General features: G+C 42.0%; 1 protein-coding gene across 3 annotated transcripts in view; it reads left to right on the top strand.

Moving 5' to 3' along the window:
- The first annotated feature begins 5,574 nt into the window (after positions 1 to 5,574).
- LOC117254088 (zinc finger protein 536-like) overlaps positions 5,575 to 24,033 on the top strand; it is a 28,674-nt gene continuing 10,215 nt past the window's right edge. For 2 of the 3 annotated variants that reach the window (XM_078168053.1, XM_078168055.1), the window contains exons 1-2: positions 5,575 to 5,910; positions 14,969 to 16,802. In XM_078168053.1, coding sequence (XP_078024179.1) covers positions 15,176 to 16,802 — 1,627 coding nt within the window. In that variant the 5' untranslated portion in view covers positions 5,575 to 5,910; positions 14,969 to 15,175. Of the gene's footprint in view, positions 5,911 to 6,607; positions 6,739 to 14,968; positions 16,803 to 24,033 lie in introns of those variants that run through there. The other variant, XM_078168054.1, reaches the window with a different exon arrangement.

Below are 24,033 nucleotides of genomic sequence, written 5' to 3'. Positions count from 1 at the left end.
GAAAGCTCTCCTCGTTGTTGTCACGCTGCATGTGTAATAGTAACACATTTTTGCTCCCGATACCTAGTGCAAATTGTTTTGGTCTTTAAACAGCTATTACCAGACACTGACTGAGCGAATATGGTCGCTAATGAATTATTGTTACTCCCTGTGAATTTCCTGTTGTGCATTAAAATTTGAAGAACTAAGTTAAGCACCATCCCCGTGCCATATTGCAGCCAAACTCTGTAAGCGAGCAGTTACATTTCATCAAAGTTGTATAGCAAACTGAACACAGAATGCCTGTTCCAGTTAGCGTAAGTACAATCAAAGTGCAGCCTTAATGAGAGAGGGAGCCGACCACTCTGACAACAAATCACGTTTAGCATGGGCCCACAAACAAAAATTAACTGCTGGGGACAAGAGGAAAGTCTGATTCAGAGATCGCAGGAAAAATTTGGGATGTAAAACATCTGCACTGCTGTATGATTTGATATGTGGATGATGGGGAGCATTAAAATCCTTAATTTAAGCATGAGTACCAGTGCATCCATCAATCAGTTTTCTGTAACCACTTACCGTCTTAAGGGTCATGAAAGGCTGCAGCCTGCGGAGTGCACACTGGCCAGGACACCATCAGACCAGCTCAGAGACAGAAAACCATTCACACTCACATTTACACCTACAGGCAATCTAAAGTCACCAGTTAACTAACCTGCATGTCTGTGGACTGTGGGAACCAGAGCACCCAGAGGAAACCCACACAATATGGGGAGAACATGTAAACTCCACAAGGAAGAGCCCAACCCAGCCAGTGGGTTTGAACCAGAACAGTATTGCTGTGAAGCAACTGAGTCCATTACAAGTAAAAGTCCCCAATCCAACCTCCTGCTCAAGTAGAAGTATGTAAGTATTAACAGCACTTACTTTAAAGGTAAAAAAGTGTGATGATTTATTAATATTTATTGCATTATTATACTCAACACATCAGCATATGATTAGCATTTTACTGTTTCCATCCCAGGGGTCAGGACCCCTCCAAAGGCCCACTAGACAAATCTGAGGGGTCATGAGATGATTAAAGGGGAAATGAAAAACAGTTCTGCTACGTAAATCTGTCATTTTGGACATTTCTCTAATAAATTATAACCATCTGATTAAGTTAGAGGGAAAAGGTTTCTTTGGTGGAACTGCTACTAACTCATAGACATCTGAAACATGACAAGAGGCCCCAACCAGACGCAGTTCTTTGTAAGGATTCATATATCAAGAAAGCTTTAATTTTTAACAATGTGATGAATTGTAGGAGCTTATCATAAATATTTTTCATCTAAAATCTTAATCTGAAAAAAATACATGGCTGATGAAATACTGCAGTAGAGTAAAAAGAAAGTAGCAGACATTTTAAAAAGCCTGTAAACAAAATATAGTAAAGTACAAGATCAGATCAGAGACTCACTAAAAAGATTTTTACTCCTAACTCCTACTGTCATCCCTGGGCTATCCATCCCTCCATCCATCCATTTCCTAACCGCTTAACCTCTTGAGGGTCGCGGGGGGGCTGGAGCCTATCCCAGCTGACATTGGGTGAGAGGCAGGGGACACCCTGGACAGGTCACCAGACTATCACAGGGCTGACAGATAGAGACAGACAACCATTCACACTCACATTCACACCTATGGACAATTTAGAGTCACCAAGTAACCTGCATGTCTTTGGACTGTGGGAGGAAGCTGGAGTACCCAGAGACAACCCACACTGACACGGGGAGAACATGCAAACTCCGCTCCTTCACCCGGGATCAAACCAGGAACAGGTGACAGTGCACCACACCAACGTGCTGCCCCATCCTTGGGCTAATGAGTTGAAAATCATAATTTTATTTAAGCAACTTATCATTTATTTTTCAGAATTTACTTTTGTGATATACATACAGGAGATAAAGAGTGAAATGTTTTGCATGATTAGAAAGAAATGGTCCGTTGTCTGGAGGAGGACAGAAGTTGTTTGTTGTGCAATTTAGGTGAGGTTGATGGTGTATATGACTACATAAGGAGTGTAGTCCTCAGTAAAATGACCTCAATTTATGTTGATTTTTATTGGTTTGAAAAATTTGAGTTTTGTTTCCAAAAGGGAACTGTTTTTGTGGCTGAATTTCTTCGCCAGGCCTCAGATAGAAGGCAGAGTATTCTGTTTCTGAGCTAAGTAGCTAAATAAAATGGCCTTTTGATTGTTACTGAAACATCATTGTAATGGTGTCTTGTAAACCCATGAGGGTTGGGCACATGTATGTGTGCATGACACGAACAGAAGTCAATCAATCATGTACAGTTGTTGTGTAGATGTCAGTGGCAGAGCGGGGAGTGTTTTCTTCAAAGCCTGGAATCTTTGAGGATTTTAAAATAAATAAAATCAATGGAGCAAAAGTTGCCATTACCTCTTCATTAGTAATGCTGTTTATGCCAAATTCGTGCCCTACCTGTGTGTGTAAATTAAAAATACTAACAACAGATCATTTTTGCCTCTTTTCAGACAGCAGGAGGGAAAATTAGTCATCCTCAGTATTTGTTGTTTTATGGTTTTAGAGTGATGAACACAGCTGAAGAACAGATACAAAATGGGATGTGGGCTCTACAGGAGGATTTTAAAAATCTCCACTAAATGATATACAGATTTTTAGGCATTCTATTATGTCAAATGGGGAAAAAAATCTCCAGGGGAAGCATGTCCCCAGACCCCCATAGGTTTGGGCTGAGCCCCAAATGTTTATGCCTAGCTCCGCCCCTGGTAAATGTACTTGTTTATTGTTGTTGTCACTTTTTGGTTATATTACTGGTGTTGGTGTGATTATTCTGACATATTGTGTTGTATATAAAAATCTAAACAGATGTAAAACACTAATTAATTATCAAGGAAGATCCAAGTTTTTAAAAAAAAAATCCCTTCAGAGTTAATCTATAGTCGATGTAGTAGTAGTATAATTTTCCATAGTTTGACTAATTATCAATTTTTCATGGCTGCTGAAAGTTTGGTATAATCTGTTAATGTTACGAGTTGTTCCAATAATCATCTTCAAGCCAGATTAATATGTTTCAAACCAGATTCTTTTTCTTCTTCAATAGTGAACTTGAGAACCACTCTGGACTGAGTTGTGTTGTTTGATGTAATTTTGACGTTTTTTTTTTTTTTTTTTTTTTTTTTTAGCAGGACAACTCATACACACCACTGTACTTCATCTCCCCCACAAGCAGCTTTAATTAAAGCTGCGGCTTGTGAGTTGAAAGGCTATCACTCCCCTTTTAGTTAAATGGTGGGAGTGCAGGTCTCTGATAAGAAGCTTTTAAACAGGTCCTGAGGTGACTCTGCCCCCCCCCCCTCTTTTTCCTCTTCATCAGGATTATTTCTCCAATATGAAAATCCAGGTAGCATGAAACAGATTAGGCAATGCTTAACATACTAGAGTTGTATTGGTGAGACACGGATCAATGGTCTTATGTAGGTTAAGCTGTGAAGGTATATGCTGGAACATAGCAGAACTACCTTACAAAGAAATCTAGCAGACGAACTATGTAACGGGGCTGGAACGCACGCACAAGATCTACATTTCAGGGATTAAGAGGGATTTTAAGAGTTGTGTGATGAAGGATTCAAGCAGGTATTGTTGTCCAGACAGGTGCTCGGGCCTGAGAGGAGGGAGAGGAAGAGTTGCACTTAGCTCCAAATGTCAGAGGAATGGATTAAACAGCAGACAGCATATCTGCCTCGGTGCTGTTTGAAGGTATGATATTAAAGATCCAGCCACAAAGCGTCTCGTACCTACATCATTTACACCTTATAAGAGGAACTGGTGGAATTTATCACAGGAGAGAAACAAGTGTTCAGGTGATCCGCGGTGATGTCACAGCTCTGCTGCTTCGTGTTTCAGTCCGCAAGTCACTCAGAGTTCACCTTAAAGGATATTTCATGTCACTTTGACTTTTGTTTCTGCTCTTTCTTATAATCTCATCATCATATGCCACTCAAGGTCACCTTAAATTAAATAAGATCAGTAATAAAACATAAAACATACACTAAGCAGCAGGGCACAGGTCAGCAATCAGTTAAAGGCAGTTGTTAAAGTGAGTAAGGGTCTTTATAAAGATGGGTTTTAAGAGCAATTTTAAATTTGGTAATGGAGTCAAGTGCCGATTTAAGGGGGGAGTGAGTTCAGGTGCAGCATGGAAGAAGGCCAGGGAAACCAGAGTGCTGCATCTAATATGTTCAGTGTGTCTTTGGAAAAATGAAAACTCAATATCCGTCAAGAAATCACTCAGATGTTCTGACAACCATGGGCGGATTGTGAGACAATGGGCCCCTGGGCACACATATGCAAAGGGCCCCACCACCTGTTTCACATAGGAGCAGGACACACATACTTTGTGATGTTTTTGCATCACTTTATAATCATTATGCACCTCTTTGTGCTCATTTTAAGTCTCTTCTTGGTCAGTGTGTGTTTGTTTAGTGATATTTTGCAGGTGAAGGCCATTCTGTAATCCATTCATGCAGACAACGATATAAAATGAAACAATTAGTCGACTGACAGCAACTTTTTCCCCAGCTAATCCAAGTAACTTCTCCAGCAAATGTCAAAAAATGTCTCGTTTCAGCTTCTTAAATGTGAGAATGTGCTGCCTTTACTACTACCAATCTTCAAACATCATTTTAGGTTCTGGGAACTTGTGATAGTCATTTTTTAATCACATTTTCTGATGTTTTTGGACCAAACAATTAGCTGATAAATTGAGAAAATAGTTAAATAACCATTATATTCAACTTTAACTATTATATGACACCTTTCATAACAGATAGACTGTTTAAAAGCCCCATCAAGGCCTACAGGTGCTTTAAATTCCAACACAAGACAAACAAGAAGAAGCACCTGCTGCAAGAGTTTTATGTTAACTACAGCAAATCAAACCACACGACCAAAACCAAGGACCTGTTGCTGTGTTGATGTCCTTTATGTTTTCTTTCTCTTTTGTTCTTTGCTTTATTTCTGCTCTTCAGATTGTGTCGAAGAATGTCTGTGAGAGAAATGTGTTTGGAATGCATTCACTTGTTCAAAGTAAGCAAACTCTCGCACACTTTCTTGGAGGAGAGTCTACACTGAAGGTCAGCGGGATGGGTAGAAATGTGATGGATGTTACAAAACATCCAATTAAGCTTCCTTAATAGACCCATTTACCAACTAAAATGCTGAATCACCGAGGTTTAGTCATCCTTTTGTTCTCTTTCACAGTGTGCCAGCAAAGAGTTTGGGCACATAGAGCAAAAAGTGGCTGCTGCAAAACACAAATAAAAAAAAAATCTGCATAATATTTATGTCAAGTTTTAAGATCATGTCACCATCACAGGTAAATCCATCATGCTTTTACAGAAGTTTTCAAAGAATATAAAAGTGCTTCTCCTGCAGGTAATCACCTTACCGCATTTGACACGCGTAAAGACGTCGTAATACTTTAAACGCATCTCAGAGGAAGGATTGACGAGGTCTGCGTCCTGGAGACGGCAGAGCACATTTTACGCACGGTGCCAGTCTGTTACACTTACACACCAGCGGCCAGATGAGGGAGACATACGGCTTCGGGACATGTCGAAGTATCCCGAGTAATTTTTATAAGATTTCATTACCTCTTTCTTCAACTGGAAATACTACAGAGCAAAGCGCACTGCCGCCTTCGTCTATCGAGAGCGTTTAAAGGTGTTTATTTGCACAGAGAGGAAGCGGCAGTTCAAGTGGGGGGAATCTGGGTCCGACTGGGCGTTTATGATAAAGCGTGTGAAGCGTACAGTCCGTCAGTCAGCAGTCAGTCATCCAGTTCAACATCACTCTCCACTCAACTCCAGCTGTCACCTCGTGTCCTCCGCGCCTTTCTCCAACCGGCCAGGTAAGATGAATCATTCAGATCATTCAGATTTACTGGAGTCATCTGTGAAAAGTGAGTGAGTTTAAGTTTCTTGACGTGTCGGATTCTGATAGACGCGTTTCTCAAAGCTGCCACTGTTGGCTGTTTTTGGAGGGGGGTGAAAAAGTAAGTAATGGCGAGGGGCTAAAAGGCGACTGTGGAATTCAATTTGATGCGTTACTGTAAAAAGATTGAGCATAGTCGTTTAGAGGGGTGTAGAAAACAGCAAACGTGTGTGTTTCCTGGGTTTGTGCATATGTTGTGTGTACAGTAGACCGTGAATATGCTCCATATAATGTTTTCCACACGACCTTCCATCATGCCACATCATATTAAAGCTGTTTTTAATTTGATATTAATGTGTCATTATAATTTGGAGCCATAAATTAAAAAAAATATATAAAGTCTCAGATACACCAGACCTCGTGCAAAATATGGGCTAATGAAGTTGTGTGTGACTAAAAATAATGATGCAAGGTGTCTGCACATTGCAAGGCACAGTTTGCCTAAAATTAAATTTCAAAGTTGCACCTTTTACAGCTGTAACCTTTTTTTTTTAAAGTGGCCATGCTTTAGATAATGTAACCTTTTTTTTGTCACTGTCACCTGTACAGAGTGGCACAGCTACTTTCAAAGCCACCCTCACCCCCTGCCCCCCCCCCCCCCCCTCCTTCCTCCTGTTTCCAAATGCTCTCCTTTGAAGCGATGATGCCCCATCTGTCATATGTGAGCAAAGAGAGACCATGCTCTGCTCTTCTCAATTACTGAATTCTCCTCATGCCAGCTCCGGTGGGACAGGAGGAGGAGCAGGTGGGTGGCAGTCAGTTCGATCAATCAACATGAAATATTCAGCTTTGAATATACACATCATTTACTGCTGCCGCTGCTGCTGCTGCCGCTGCTGCTGTCCTTGTTAGAAACACCCCAAAAAGGAGTTGGGGTGTTTGTCTGAAGCGTTTTGTAACTGGGACCATGTGTGTGCCCGTGACACAGTTCCTGATGAAAAATTGGGCCTGTGTATGTTCAGGTGACACCATCTTCTTCTCTTTTTTTGGGGGGGGACTATAGCCTCTATGGAGGCTGGAGGGGTATCTGGAATTATGATCATCATAACAGAGAGGAAAATTAGAGAGAGGGAGGGTGAGTGGATGAAACTGTATTAAATGTAGCGCCACAGCCGTTTTCTCATTATGCTGCAGTAAATTCACACAGCTTACATGACAAAGCTCTGCTTGGCAACTTTCTCCCCTGATAGAGGCACTTGTTTGAACATGAGGCTCATGATTTGAATATCTGTAATCCATGCTGAAATCAACAGGCCAGATGAACTTTTTGGCAACCTCTTACCCACCACATTGAGTAGGATTTTCTCCCCCCGAAAAATGCCTAAGCTAACCTAGACTTAGGCTTAAAATCCCTTGAAAGGAAAGTGAAGAAAAAAAACCGAGGGAAAAAGTTATTTGATTTGTCTTTCCCATGCGGGGGCCGCATAAATGCTGGAACTTTGAAATCTTATCAGAGGAAAAAATCTGAACCTTTCCAATCATTGAAAACTCTTCAGGAAACTTTTAATCTCCTAAGTGTCTGCCTTGTGATAATAATATCTCTGTGATGTTGCCTCATGAAATTTGCCCGAGTACCATGGCCCTAAGTATTTGAGCTATGAGGCAATACAGTGAAAAGCATAGCCCCCTCATATGAGAACACAACAGTGAATAATTAATAACCTTGCTCCCAATTCCAGGAAAACAATAGCATATTGTAGGAACACTGCACTAATTTAACTAGAGGAGAAGGGGAAAAAAAAACAGTCGACAACTTCGACAAAATGTGGAATGCATCGCCATTGTTATAAAGAATGTCTGCATGAGTTTTTTGGGTCTAGTTATTGTGGCTTCGCACACTTTTTTCCCACTGCTGTGTTGCATACTGTCGCGTTGCATGCTGCCTGATATTGTAGTGTAATGTTGTTTGCCTTTGAGATTAATCAGAACCCATTAAATACCCCTCTCTCACCTGCTGGCAGTATGTGAGGTGGAAGTGCACATGCAGGAAGCTATTTTCCACAGGCCTCCTCTCTTGGCTGTCAGCTCCCATTAAGGGGGAAGGTGTCATATCTGTAACACAGCTGAGTGCAGATGGCAGAGTGGAGGGGATGGCTCACCGATTTAAACAATGATTAATGAACAGAGATGGAAAACAAATTACATTGGACTATTGGAGGCAGGGAATTGTTTTTATGAAAATGTTAATTGTGTCTGCCAGGCTGATACCAGGAGTGGGGGAAGGGTGGAGTGAGGGCAAGGCAGGGAGGCAACCAAGGGGCTACTGATAGGACGTCTACTACTCCCCTGGCTCAGATTATCGGCATGTCTCAGCATGCGATGTTTAATACCGTACCTTGGCTTTAAGACCTCTAATGTGCCATAACTTCCAAGGTTTGGCTTTTTATGATGAACCCCATGAAGAATTGTCGCCCACCACCGCACCAATTAGCGTTATCTTTAATAATAAGTGGTTGTAAGTGACGAGAGAAGGCGCCCTGTTCTAGTTGTAATTATTGCAGGCGGGTGCAGCTGCACTACTTAGGGAGATGATGATAATTATTTTTCTTTTTTTTTTTTTTTCATTGCGGGTTGATTATTTAAGAGCATCATACACTCATCAGAGTAATCAGGAGAGAGTGATTAGTGAAAATCCACGAGGCTAACAGCTGCCACATTAAACACTTGCCTCTGTTGCCAACACACAGAGTCAGAGCCCTTCCACAGGACAGAGACGAAACGAAAGCACTTCACCTTCAACTCCGCGACCACATGTGTTTGTTAGAAAGTCAAGGCTCAGGGCACACGGAGAATTAGAGTAAACAGAGCGCCCCATGAAAAGGCATGTTGTTGTGCACCAAGGTCAATCTTCAATGCTTCGATTCACAAGTACAGGGGCGCACTGAGGGGGAGTAAAAGTTTGATATGGCATTTTTCAAAGTGTGGGAAATAGAGATAGTTGCTGCGCAGTGACCTTGCCCTCCTCTTGAATTGTGCCTTATTGTGGTAAAACGAGTGAACGTCGAATACTCTGGTGAACGAAAGCTGTTTGATAAGGCCTGTGATCTAACACTCAATCTGATACACAATCCCAAAAAAAAAACAGTCTCAATTGGAGACGTTTGCCACGGCCATGTCCGGTGTTCATGCTGCGTTGCTTGCCACTGTGTAAGGCCTGCTAAACTAAGGGCTAATTCTCTTAGCCCAGATGTTGCCTGAGCACAGTCCTGGGATCCCACTGGGTTGATGAGCTCAATCAGTGAAATGATGAAAAGATGATTTTGTCCCTGTAATTACAGTGTGTAAACTACTTAGCTAGGATTGCAAAGGAAGTCATTTTCTAATTACGCCGGTACCCCGTTGTCTAATGGTGGATGTTTTGTTGTTTTAGAGAGCGCGGGAGAGAGAGAGGGAGAGATCGAGAGGAAGAATATATATCTGTGTGTGTGTGAGAGAGAGAGAGAGAGGGAGAGAGGAACTTCACGAGGGGTCTGTGCTCTGCTGCTGCAGCTGAAAAAAAAAAGACCATCATAAGGGCAAGATGGCTGCCAAATGAGAGTTCATTGAATTATCAGCCCAGTTAATGTGCCTTGGATTATGCTCTTTGTTTGTCAGTTTTTTTCCTGTAGATGCCATAGCTTAATGAGATACTGTAAGTGGCATTACCCGACTCCTGCTGTGATTTTGTGATGACTCGTTTAATGACTTTTGTTTTAGTGCCTCCAAGTGCTTCGGCAACTGAAAGTAGACACATGTAGTTTTTCTCCTCCATTTTTTGCCATCTCTTTGCAAATATTGAGCAGCGTAAAAGAGGAAAAAACATTCAGTCATCCTGTCTCTTTAAATGATATAGTGACAGGAGTTTGCACTGGCAGGCCTCCTTCTCCTTGCACTGGGGGGGAAGTTGTACTTTTCAAGAAAGCAAAACATGTCAGTATGTTGCGGACTGAAGAAGCGCCATTCTTTTAGATCTGTGTGAGTTCTGTTGGAGCTGGCTGCCGTCCTGCAGGGCCCAACCATCTGATGCAGCCTACACCATGTGGATAGGCTTCTCTTGTGCAAGGCATCCCCTACGCACCCCACACTGTTAACACACCCCATCGTACGCCAAAGCTTTGTTTGTGTCCAGAAAGAACAGGTGGTCTGTGCAAACAAGAGCAACTGTTTACACATTAGTGATTTAAAATACATTCTATATGCACGTGCCTGCGTGTGTATGTGTGTTTGTGTGTGTGTGTGTGTGTGTGTGTGTGTGTGAGAGAGAGAGAGAGAGGGAGAGACAGCATGTGAGAGTGGGTGTCTTTGAATGTGCATGAGGAGGACGAGTTTAGCAGACAGTGTTTATATTTCCTTCCATTGAGAGCATCGAAGGAAGCTCATGAATGCAAAGTTTATAGATGACACACGCTGTAATGAGGTTATGATACACAACACTCACGCGCACTTTCACGTCTTTGATGCCTGCATGAACGCGATTTGTGAACAGTTTGTCATTTGAGAGACTTATAGTGGATTATAAGCAAGGTTTCCCACCAACTCATACAGGTACAAACACAGCTGGTCACCACTAAGCAGACCTGCTGTTGTCGGTCTAACTTGCAGCTTCTTTACCCTGTAGCTTTTAGTATGTTGCCAGAGGAACTTATTTCCCCTCTGTTGCATTCAACACCACTAATCTGCATTAGCGAATGAGACAAACGAAATTAATCGAAAGCCTCCTTTCACTGAACATGTGAAATAGCTGACTCCCAAATAACATCACATCACCGCTGCACCACATGCACGCCAGATTTATTTTTACAGGGCACAAGCCAGATTTTTTTGATAGTTGTAAAAGGAGTGGCATAGATTTACTGCATCCACAACAAATGTGTATGTATTCCTTTATGAGTTCTTTAGCTATTACTCACAAGGAGCTAGTTTGTCAGTGCTGTGTGTGCTCTTTCTGTGCTCTGTACTCTCGCAGTAATGAATGGTGCTGGTTAGACTATTCTGTCTCCGTCAGGCTTTTGGGGGGGCCTACAGAGAAGCTCCTATAGGGTTTCATTAATCTGGCTGTCAGAAAGTATATGGGTGCTATCTTTTGTACAGGTCATGGTGGGCAGCTGTGTTACCACTGCCCTCTTCCTTGTACTGGCTCTTCATCCCCCCCTGACAGGGCAGTGCACAGGATGGTTGGCTGGCTGATTTGGCGGGTGGGCGCGTGGTGGGTGAAGTGAGACGCGGAGGGCATAATGCATGGCATGGGGCTTCTGCTGTCTGCACATAAGCCCGCTCTGTAATGATGAATAAAACTGTTGTTATATGCAAGCTGGCACAGACAGGGAATTCCAGGAATTTTGAAAGTCATGATCTCTTTTTATGTTAGTTTGGCAGAAACACATTAAAAAGACTCTGGGACATCAATAGATACATGTATGACATCACACTGTGTAATTAGTGTATATGAGATATGGCTTTGTGTGTATGTTAAATATCAGGGGTGGAAATCACCAGAGGCCCCATGATACAATATTATCACAATCCTCAAGTCAAGCTACAGTATCACTGCCATTTTAAATGTTTCGCTCTACACTGAGTGTTTCAATAATATAATATTTTTTGCCTTTTTCTTGGACTACAAATCATGTCCCCAAAGGACAACTTAATTAACATCTGTTTTTATCTAATAGAATAAAGTTTCAGTCTGTTTATTGCAGCAAATCTAGTGCTGAAAAAGCACTTGATTTTATTATTCTAGTAGGGCATTGAAAGTTAAAATTGTATTTGCAGTATTATAAAAAAAACTTGGTGACCCTGTATCGATACAAATTTGCCTTGCAAAATATCGCAATACTATGCTTTATCAGTTTCCCCCCACAACCTTATTAAATGTGTCTTGCATGAGAATATCTTCACATATAAGTTCATCTGTAACTGTATTAATTAAAGTCATTTTTATCAGTATGTCATGCAAACAATTATGATTAGAAATCATAATAAATACTAGTTTAATTACCCATATTTTATTCTTAACTAGCAAACTAGCTAAACTAGCAAACTTTAACACATCAGAATTTAACAGCCTTTATCATGGCTTTAGTTTTCCTTTCAATATTGAGGGGGACACATGATTCGGGGATCGTCTGCCAGAAAATTTTAAGTGTCAAACATTTAATTTCATCCATTTTGGTAATATTTATACATCAGTTTGTGCCTTTCTGCATCAATTTGTCATTTAAATGTCTTTAATTTTGTCAAAGTCCTCTTCTACTTTAATGTTTTTAATGGGGGAGATAAATGCCCATGTTCTAATTATTGAGGGGGACGTGTCCCCTGCGTCCCCCCTGGAATCTATGCCTGTGGCCATTATGATTTTTTTCTGTACACCAGAGTATTTCAGGATTTTGTCAACCCATTTCATAGAAAATTGATTAAATCATCATAGTATGCACAATACTAAAGAAATAAATGATATGTTCACCTTCTTATGATCATCAGATAGTTATGATTATGATGCTGCCTACTAGTTCTTCCACTGCTACCCTTTTATTGATATGTTAGGTTACATTAGATAGGTTACTGTAACTGTTGGTTGCAGGCTCATGTGGTGCATTCATTGTAGCTTTCAGCTTTCACCATGCTCATAAATTATTAATGCTTTTTAACTGCTGTTAAAAAGAAGTATGAAATATGCACTTCTGATCTATAAATTTCATTCCAGTGTCACCTCTTCATGGATTTACAATGTTGTCCATCCATCCGAGCTGACAACATGCTGCAGCTTCAAAGTATAACGATTACACCCCCCCCCCCTCCTGTAGGTTAGATACTAAAATACAGAACCCTTAGTCTGACTGCAGTAAAAAAAGATAACTGTAATGATGTTTGATAGCGTCACATCCAAAAATCAACCAGAATGCACAGCTCCCATGGCTGGTTTAATTGTGTATGTGTCACTTTTTTTTCTTTTATTGGCTGTGCTAAATCACACCTGCTCCTTGTTCGTCTACGCGCGGCCACACCTAAGAGGCGCTACTGTGTGACACGATGCTTAATAACAATCAAGCACTCTTTCAATCTGCACCAAAAAGAGCCTAATCCACTCTGACAGAGAAACACCTGATGGCCCTGCATACCGCTCCCGTCTCCAACAATTCCTACACACACACATGCACACACACACACACACACACACACACACACACAAGTGATGAAGGTTTTATGCCTCCTTCTTATGCTTAGTTAATCAGAGGAATACCACTTTAACAAATATGAAGTGGATCTAGTGTATGCTAATATCATTCGCTCACTTTCTTCCTGTCAGATATGATTAGGTCAGGTCCATATCCTTACATTGATCTCAGTGCAGAGCAGACAAGCTGCTCACACCAGCCAAGGCTGCTGGCACGCTAGCTCTTTATCTGTGTGGTTTTGTGTACAACATTTTCATGACTGACTGAGGTTGCCATGGACCATAGGCAGCGGCAGCAGCAGGTGGCTCAGCCTCGTTGTCAGACATTTTACTTGCAAGGCCGTTATTTACATTAAATCTAGTGTCTTGGTTTTGAATAAACTTGTGTTTAGCTGAGTTTGCTCTGTTGTTACTCGCCCCACTCATGCTTTCTGCTAGCTAACCGTGACAGACAGGTAAGAACGAGCACACAGGCATTGCCTAATAAAAGGAATGCACACACATTTATACAGTAGTCAGAAGTTATTTGATGCTGCAGATGCATAGCCATTTCAAGTCGAGTTTGATCAATCATTATTGATTGGGTGCAGACTTAAAATTGGATACACTGTACAATGTTACACATCCAAGGCTACAGTACAGTAATGTCATTAATAGAGGCAAATGCGATAATAGCTCAGATGACCGTAATCCTTGATAGTGGGTGTGAGTTAGGCTAAACATCCTCTGCTCCGCCTTCTGTTTTGGCACGAGTGCTAAGGAATACCAGGTTATAAAGTGGATGTGCTATATTATAATAGAATTGGCTCACTTTTTTTTTCTCCTGTCAGATATGATTAGGTCAGTACCATATGGTTAGATTGATCTCTGATCTACAGCTCAGAGCAGACATGCTGCTCACACCAAGTACTGCTGCCAGCCTGCCAGATTTTTTATCTGTGTGGTTTTGTGTACATCATTTTCATGACTGACTGAGGTTGCAGTCCAGGATGATGTAAGCCTGTGTTAATTCAGTGTGGACAGTGCAGGCTTTGTTCTGTGCCCTTTGGTGCTGCACTAGAGCTGCGCAGGGCTCGCTTATGTGACCTCTACCATTGTAGCACGATGTGAATTTGAAGCTTTGTTTTGCTGCTGCAGTCGAATCAAAAAAGGGGGGAAGCTGGGCCGGGGAGAAGTGAAGCATATTTTAGCTTTCTATTTGGATATTCTCCCTTTAACTTTAGTTTGCATTTTTGCATCATCAAGTTGTTTATTTCCCTTAGTACTCCTGTGACATAATTATCCTGGTAAAGGTTTTATTCAAATATGCAATAGACCTGCTGAAAAAGCTTAACTCTTTTTACTTTAATCTTTTTCTAAAGGAGCAGATTTGTGAAATGCAAAGGAAGGGCAAGCAGAAGCAGACGGTCTTTGATGTTTGTGCTGCTTTAGTATTGTGTGTCAGTACAAAATGAGATCAAGACAAAGATTTTCACCTTGCCCTTTCGTAAAGATGAGATATTTGTTGAGGAAGCCTTTGTGGTTAGACTTAATCAGCGTTTTCACGGTCTCCAACAATAATCTAAAACCACAGGTATACATTAACACAGGATGACGAGAGTCAGAACCTACTTTGTTCCATTTCCTGACCTATTTGTGGTGCATCACTGGCATTGTACAGCAGCTGCAAAACTACAGATTTACACCCATAATTGACAGCACAGAGCCCTGCTGACATTACACACACCTGTTCTTGGCCTTTCTGAGCTGGAAATTGATGTGTTTGAGTTTGTTTTGGTGAAAATTAGAATGCACTTAACGTTCCTTTTGTTTGTCTTTTTAGGTCTGAGCAACAACAAACAGACATTTCAGCTGAACGGCATGAATCCACATCCTGTTTCAACTGAATAAGTGCAAACAGTCAACGTTCAGTTCACTGCTAACCTTCCGACCGTCCCACACAGACACCCCTGACCACCATACTGTAACATCAGCCAGTCCCTGAAAAGACAGCTTCATTACCCCGTCCACCCACCCAATTAGGAGCCAGATGGCGCTTCTGGCCAATCAAATCATGGATGCAAGGATTCTCAGCAGTATGAACGGGAGAGCAGAGCTTTCCCAGTTCTTGAGAGTCACCAATCAAAGCATCGTCTCGCAGGTAAATTCAGCCCAGGAGGACGGCCGCAAGAACAGGAAGTATCCCTGCCCGTTGTGTGGGAAGCGCTTCCGCTTTAACAGCATCCTTTCCCTTCACATGCGCACACACACTGGAGAGAAGCCCTTCAAGTGCCCCTACTGCGACCACAGGGCTGCGCAGAAGGGCAACCTGAAGATACACCTCCGTACTCACAAGCAAGGCATTCTGGGCAAAGGCCGTGGGAGAATTAGGGAGGAGAATAGGCTGCTTCATGAGCTTGAGGAAAGGGCGATACTTAGGGACAGGCAGACGCGAGCTGGTCATGTCATCCAACAGCAAACATCTAATATAAACCAATTTCAACCACCCCAACTGTTACAACCTGTCCCAACACAACCCCCATTCTTAACCAACTCTGGTGTGGCAGAGAGCCAGCCACACACATCCACATCCCCGAAGGTGACTACCATTCCAGAGGATCCCATCCAGCCCCACCTCACCGGCTTCCGCTGCTCATTCTGTAAGGGGAAGTTCAGAAAGCAGCAGGAGCTCGAGCGCCACATCAGGATTCTACATAAACCCTACAAATGCACCTTGTGTGAGTTTGCTGCCTCACAGGAGGAGGAGCTTATCAGCCACGTTGAGACAACGCATATCACTGCTGATTCGGGTTCAGGGCAGAGGCCTGCAATGGGGGCCGGTGACAAGAAGAAGCCTGCTGGCGAATTCCCTTGCGAGGTGTGCGGCCAAACTTTCAGCCAGGCCTGGTTCCTGAAGGGTCACATGAGGAAACACAAGGACTCTTTTGAGCATTGCTGTCAAATCTGTGGCCGCCGTTTCAAAGAACCCTGGTTTCTCAAGAATCACATGAAGGTCCACCTCAACAAGTTGGCTGCTAAGCATAACCACCCTGCGGAGCATGAAACCGCTGTTAACATGAATAACCTCACGCAAGACCACCAGAGCAACCTCTACTCGCAGTACATCACCCGCATTCACAACAGGTTCCTCACGGCTGAGAGAGCCGACCATCAAGATTACAGCCAGATACTCGCCACAGCAGGCGTTGACATGAAGGTTAGGGAGATGTTAGGGAGGATGATTTCCTCAGGTCCCGGCCCTTTGACAGATGCAGAGAGCTCCTCTTTACTGGGTTTAAATCATCTCCACCCTCCACTGAGCTCCACTAGCATGGAATATCTGCAGAAGATTATGTCTAACAGAGACACACTCAACAGCAGCAGCAGCAGCAGCAGCTACCCAGGCTGGCAGATCATGACATCAGGACTGCCTGTTGAACAGCAAATGTTTGGTCCTAAAGACCAGCAGCAGTGCTCCTCCTACCTGCCTGAGAGATGTCTCCCTGCAGACGATGGGAAAGTGTCTCTCGGTGATCCAGACGCCAAGGCCATCAGCAGACCTGGTAGCCCAGGCAGTGTGAGTCGTCATGGGCTGACAGAGATCCTCACAGAGACAGGGAGCTCCCACTCTGGTAGTGGCCTAGACCATCGACCACAATCCTCTTCTCCAGCTACAGGTAATTTAGTCTAGATTTGTTTTTCCTTAATGTTGCTTTAAGGCTCATTTGTACTTGTTAGTTTCAAATAATAATAAGTAACTGTCACTGCCCACTTCCATGCGTCCTTTATGTTGGCATAGATACAGCTACTAGATGGCACTAAAGGAGAGAGGCAAACGTTTCTTACAACAACAAACGTTACGACAATGGAGGAGCTTGCAATAATGTACCTTTAAACAGAGGCAGTGTTGTAGACGGAGATGAGATACATTGAAAAATATGGACCGACAATCTTTTTTACTCCATTTTGTGCTTTTTAATCACTAACTTGTTCCAATCCGCCATTTTTAAAATGTCTTCGTCGTGCTCTATGATTAGGCTATATCTTGCTTGAACTACGCTACACTGCTGCCAAGATTTCTGGTGATACTGTTCTCTTTGTCCATGTCTGTAAGCTTTCAGAAAACATGCACAAATACGAACTAACTGAACGCAGACTATGCACAGAAGGCTCCATCCATGTCCGTATACATAGCCTTTGTAACGTCGTACATATATGAGCCCCGGATATTTTACCAAAGAGGTGATTAAATGAGGCATTTTACATATTTCATCATATTTCAGTTCAGTTCATTTGACATGAGAAGTGCTGCGCAGCCTGTGAGGATAGCAGGGTCATGTCTTTGTTGCTCTGAAGGGGGCTTTCCAAAGTTTGACAAAAATAACCCTGAATACCCAGTTGTATCATAGGATGAGTAGGATTCAGTGTTTATGGCGCTTGGCCCACACTGGGAATTAAGTCAAAATATCTGTTTTGTTTTTGACAATTCTTTTTTTTTACTTTTTACTTTTTTTTTTACTTGGGCATTTTGTCTTTAATTAGTAGCAGAGAGACAAACAGGAAATGCAGGGAGAGTGAGGTCCCCACCTGGAACCAGAAACATTTTCTTGGTTTAATGTGTCTCTTGCAAGTTCCCTAACTTTATGAATGCAACATACTGAATCACTGGAGTGCGGGGGATGACATATAAGTAACACACATGAGTAAAAAAGTAGATTTTTAAGGAACGAGTGCTTTTCATGTTCCCTTTTTTAAACTGTACTTCTACTCACGTTTATTTTTGAGCCAGTAATCTACTTTTTACTTTGCTTTATTCACCATTCATACCTTTGTTAGGTCTTGTCTGCTCTAAATGCTGGGATTAAGTGTGTGTGTGTGTGGGGGGGGGGGCATGTGAGGAGCATCATAACTGCAGATGCCAAGTTGCCAGCTGCCTGAAATAAAAAGAAGCACCACCTGTCTTATGACCAAGATGCAATGATGACAGAGCAAAACCCAGAACAAGAGGCAGCTTCCAGCAACAATCCCCGATCACATCTTGCCACACTTATTATTCTAAAATCTAAAAAAGAAAAACAGTTACGTGATGAAGTGCTTACTGTGCTTTGGAAAAACACTGAGATCTCTGCTTTTAAAAGCTCCTCCCCTAACCTCCACTACACATTGAAGTAACATGCACATATCATAGGTCGAAATGTAAAGTTATTCAGATAGCCAGCATTATTTTAAATGTTCTGTATGTAACTTTCAAAAAATACCTGTTAGCGACAGCTCGTTCTCGGTAGCCATGAGTAAGCACATGGGCATGACAAACACAAGACTGGCTGTGACTGACCTATTTATAATAAAGGTAGCCTACTGTCTGCAATGCTCCAATATTTCATTTGGACCACTGGTTCCATGATTATTTAGCTAGCTAGCACAGCCCGTGGACCCTCTGCCTCACTTCCCACCACTAGGATACTACTTCCCTGGGACAAGAGTGGATGGCAGCTGTGAAGTTTTCAGTGGGATGGTTGCTAGCGGCAGCATCAAAGTATGCTGACTTGGGGCAGTCCAAGATCAGACCCTTTGCCCTTAGGCACTTGGCCTTGTTTTGGCTGAATTTGAGTTGACACTAAATAAAGGTCCGGCTCTGCCAGGCCGCCGCTGCAAAATGTATATTACAGAAAGAGCATGGACTCTGTGCTGTGGTGGATGCCGGTCGTCTGTAGACGTCTGCTGACTCCATTTCCATTTACGTTTAGGAAAAAACGTCATGGTTTAGCTTAAAATTCACACAGAAACTGAACAGCAGGCTCCCGGGTAAAAGTTCGAACTTTATGTGACCCATGTACCTTCCTCTTGCCCACACTATAATGACTTTCTCACTCTTGATGTTACAGTAGTTACCAGCGGTGACTGGTGTGTATCATACCGCCGCAATGGGTGCCTCTTTGCGTCCGTGTCGGATGCCAGCCTCCACTGACAAACTTGCGCTATTTCACGACTTGGGTTGTTGCCCACTGCCTCTAAAACTTACGCGCCTGGTGCATATCATACTGCTTCTAAAGGTGCCTCTGTGCGTCAGTTTCTGATGCTGAAATCACTGACAAAGTGGTGTTATTTGGCCACTTGGGTTGTGGCCCACTGCATATCATACCTCTACAAAGGTCTGTACATTGGTGTCTGACGCTGAAATCACTGACAAAGTGGTGACATTTGACAAGTTGAGAGTGAAAACATGCTGTTACAAAAGGTGATGATGCAGAGAGAGAGAGAGAGAGAGAGAGAGTGGGAGCTTGTTCATATCTCAATTATATTTTATAATTCTGCCTCTACTTTTAATTTTTCAAATTCTATCCTTAATTGTTTGATTAGCCTACTTGCTCTCCTCTGTGATAAAAAAAAGTTTTATCAACAACGGCTGTTTTTTAAATTATTTTGTACTGGCCCACACACCCTATTTTTATTTTTTTTTTAACTCTTACTTACTAAATAGGTTTCTGAAATGGTAACTTTTACTTGTTGTACTTTTACTTGAGTATAAAGATTGTCAGTACTCTGCCCATCACTGCCCAAGTGCCACTTTCGTAATTTGTCAGTTCTTTTGCAAGACTATATGTTTATTTTTTGAGAATTGACATGAGGTGAGATGGCAGACCTACTGTCAGACCTTATTACAGCTCACTTATTAAATCGGCTTAGAATATCACAACAGAGGATCAGATTTCTGCATCTTCTGATTTTCTCTAAGTGTTTTCTTTAAAAAAAATAAATAAAATGCAGTAGCTTAATGACAGCTGTGGCCTCATCTTTCTTCCCACTTAGTGTAGGTGGACATGAAGCGCAGGGTCAGCAACACCACCACGGATATTACTGTCATCCACAAGGACTTTGTCTTCCTTTAAAAGATAATGGCATCATGTTGAATTGTAGGGATAATTAGTACCCTCTATTTTATATCCGTCACATCCCCACCCCTTGCCTACGGGGGCACAAGATGTTAATGCATGCCATCTGGTGTTTTTAATGATTTGATATATACCACCCAGTGATTTTTATGATTTGATCTACCACCTGGTATTTTTATTGATAGTCTTCTGTTCCACCTGGTGATTTGGATGATTCGGCTCTCTGGGTAAATGCCTTTCTTGTCATGGCATCCTGCTAACATGTTATCATGAGCCTAAATTACTGCTATAACAGCATTGTTAAGAGCAGAAAAATAAATCCAAACTTTTGTTCTGTTCCTTCATAGCTTACGACTGTGGTTATTTTCCACTGGAGTGCTGCTGTTATGTACGTCCAAGTCTGATGCGTTGTTATGGGATTTGATCCAGCATCCTCTTAAATGATGGCCGTATAGCAGAGATAAATGGATCAGGTCTAATCTCATTAGACGTTTTGTTTCCATATTGTACACACATACTGGTATCTGCATATTTACATGTAAATGCTCCCCGTTTATGGCCAAATCCCTCTCTGGTTGCTCTTTAAGAAACATATTCAAGCTCTGTTGTTTTTACTTTCCCTCTTCTCCCCTATCTCCAAGACCATACGGTGTCACTTCCAGAAACATTTATGATAGCTGGCTAGCTGAGGATTTGAGTGCACACAGTTCTGGGATGGCACATTCAGTATCAGACTCTAATTTCAGTCAATATTAAGCATGGAAACTAATTCATTGTAAAGGTCAGGCGTCATTGCTTTAGTCAATGATGGATCCGGCAGGCTCTCTCTCTCCCCCTCTCCTCCTCTCCTCTCTGTTCTTAGTCTTGTGTAATGGTAGACTCACTCTGGGGGCTTAGCACCGCATTGTTTAGCTCTGACAATATATCCCAGAGACCTCTGCAGCTGCTCCCTGCGCTCACAATGACAGATTAATTAACACAATCACACGCTGCTGGCCCTGGCTCAACACACAGGTCTGCTGCGGGACAGATAGGTAAATCCTACACATATGGAGAACACGCACCACTTGATGAGGGTTTAATAACAGGGATAAGTTTTTTCGGAGGTGGGGGGTTGTAACTGATCAAGTCTGTCTGCCTCGACGGTCGGACGTGGAGGAAGAAGAGAGGGAGAGAGCGAGTGTTTTCTAATTCAGGAGAGCGGAGATGCTGAGGAAGAATTACCACTGCCAGATGTTCAGCTTGAGGAACATTGATTAGTCCAGAATTACTGGCTGCATTATTCATAGTCAGCCTATGGTGGTCATGAAGTTATTGATGTTCTCAATATGGATAGCAAATATAGTACAGTCATGGCTGTCAGAGTGAGAGACGGCTCCTTTTTGCTCGATACATCCAGATACAGTGCTGGATTTAGATTTTTAACTACAAATACATCTTAAATTAGAAATCACACTTTGATTTCAATAGAAGGCGCATGTTAGGAATTACTTCTCTCAATGTCTCATCAGGACAGATTTGAAAACGCACTTTGACTTTAATTATAATCTGAGATTAAGACTAACGACTCCTCTTAAAATGATAAACTAATGAAGGGTGCATGCTTCAGGCCTCTGACCTACATTGGACCAGTTAGATCCTGTCTCTGAATAAAAACATGCCTAACAAACATAAAATGCTCTGACAGTTATTAATTAGTCCCATTCAATACTCTTAACCTCAAGGTCAGCGAGCAGACACCATGTAATGATGTTGTCCCCACATGTGTTTTGTCCCTTATTCCCTGCTTTTACACTTCTTTTACTGTAAGCGTGAAGGGAGCCTGAAATGATAAGCGTCTGTAAAAACTGTGAATGGTAATATGAGCAGTGGTTTACCCAGAAACACAGATAAAGCAAGCTGCTGTGCAGAGTATCACTTTCCGTTCGGCTGTTCCAGTTACATCGCTCTATTCTTTGTGATTGCTGACAGTAAAAGCATCTTTTTAAAACCAAACAGGTCCTTATCTAACTTGGCCCTGTGTCTGGCTTAACAAACTCAGCTCTTATACCGAGATCACAGTCACTCTGACTGGTTTGTCTAAACTGATTACCTGTTGGCTTTTCTGTCTCCCTCTCACTTCTGTCTTTTAATCCTCTTTTTAATTATTATTGCAGATATGAGGCTCAAATTAAGCTCAAAATGCTTGTTTTCCTAGCATGCAGATAAAAAGATTTACCCAGGGAGTTCTGAACACCTGCCTTGAAATATTGTTCCACCGTCTCCTGAATGCCATTTGGCTTAATTGACTTGGAAACGTCCCAAATGCGTCATTGACTATGTGGTCTAATTAATATTAATAATATATGCTATTATAAACATCAAAGAACATCTGGTGCCCCTGTTTTTCTCACCAGTCTTGTGTGTGACTCTCTCTCTCACTCTGTTTCATCTTAAACCAAACCAGCCACCATGTATTTCTGCTTTGCATTTCAGGTGCTTGATTGCATATATACTGTAGAAAGAAGAGCCAAAACCTCACTGTATATAGAGTTTGATATCTACAATATAACTGCCAAATGCCTGTGTAAGCATATAGTATGTGAGCCTGTGATTGCATTGACGGTGATGTATGGTTGTAAATCTTAAAGCCTATTTCCATATGAAATGAATCACTCGTCCAAGCCCAGCTGCATGCTTTTTCCATAGACACGGCTCACTTGAGGCATTTATTTATTTATTTACCTTTTTCCTCCGCCTTGCACATCCAGTAAGGGCGGATAACTCATACGCATCACTTCATTAGATGCTCTGTGTTAGGTGAGAGAGGCTGGGGTTTGTAATGATGCAGTAATTGGAGTTTTGGTTGATAAATCTAAGCTCTAAAATTACTCCCCTCACATAATGTGAGCCTCGGCAGTGTAAGTAAATCTTAAACTGATTAAGTTAGCATGAACCAGGCAATCACAAAGATGGCACCCGTCCAAAGGAAGAGGGGAAAAAAAAGGCAGAGTCTTCATTCTTTGTATTGTTTTACAGCTCTCATGTAAGCTGGCAAATGGGTTTAGGAAGGGTCCACGCTGAAAGATGAGGTCAGATATATGTGTTTTCTGCATTTGGAGCTGGCCGGTAATGTCATCGTAATTTAAGCCACAGAATAATTGAGATATATGGCGTGTCTGAAAGAGTTCCATTAAGCTGTTTGGATTTTTTTTGTCTCTTACTGGAGACAAGGGTGTGGCACTGTTGAAGTCTCTTTCCCGCTCTTGCACACCCACGCACATCGCCACGCACATTCAACGTACGCAGACATTAAATCAAACATACTGTACACACACACACTCTGCAACACCCACACACACGTATACAGTACAAACAGGGGTGACTGCCTGCAGTTCAGGGGCACAGATTTGCCATTTCAGCAGTGATTTTCCAATTTCATTAGGTTCAGCCCTATTTAGGTAATATGCGGGTGTTATTTTATGGTTTTGTATAGTCGAAATAGTCCAAAAACAGCCCTCTTTTTACCACCATTCACCTCACAGAGGTGGTTTTTCTATTAAAGTTGGAAACAAAGTAAAGTAACAACTACAGATCATTAGATTTAGATTTACCTCAGAGAATTATTTCAGGGTCAGATCTTGAGGTGTATGAAATTGATATTTCTCTGGCGGGGATGAATCACTGTTGTAACTCAGATATTAGTCCATTAAAGAAGAACAATAAGGCATCAATATGCATAGAATTAAATTAATGGTGGTGGGTTTATCTCCCTATCCCAGACGCATCCCTAAAAGACACAGTATAATGTATGACCTGACCTTCAAATGCCAGGAGAGTGTTGGGCAATAAACTGCCAATATTTGTGGCTTAATGGCGTCGGATGACTTTTACTGTAATTGGAATGGCAGCGAAACAGCTGGGCTGTTTAAAGACAGTGCAAGGCTGAGGTCTCAGACAATCACTAACTCAAAATGGTCACAGGGAGTGTGTTTAACCCTGGAGGGAGTTTCTGTGATAGCTATAATGATTAAAC

The sequence above is a fragment of the Epinephelus lanceolatus genome, chromosome 5 (genome assembly GCF_041903045.1).
Source record: "Epinephelus lanceolatus isolate andai-2023 chromosome 5, ASM4190304v1, whole genome shotgun sequence".
Lineage (NCBI taxonomy): Eukaryota > Metazoa > Chordata > Actinopteri > Perciformes > Serranidae > Epinephelus > Epinephelus lanceolatus.
Note: the sequence above shows the minus strand (reverse complement) of the source record. Positions and strands in the feature narration are given on the sequence as shown.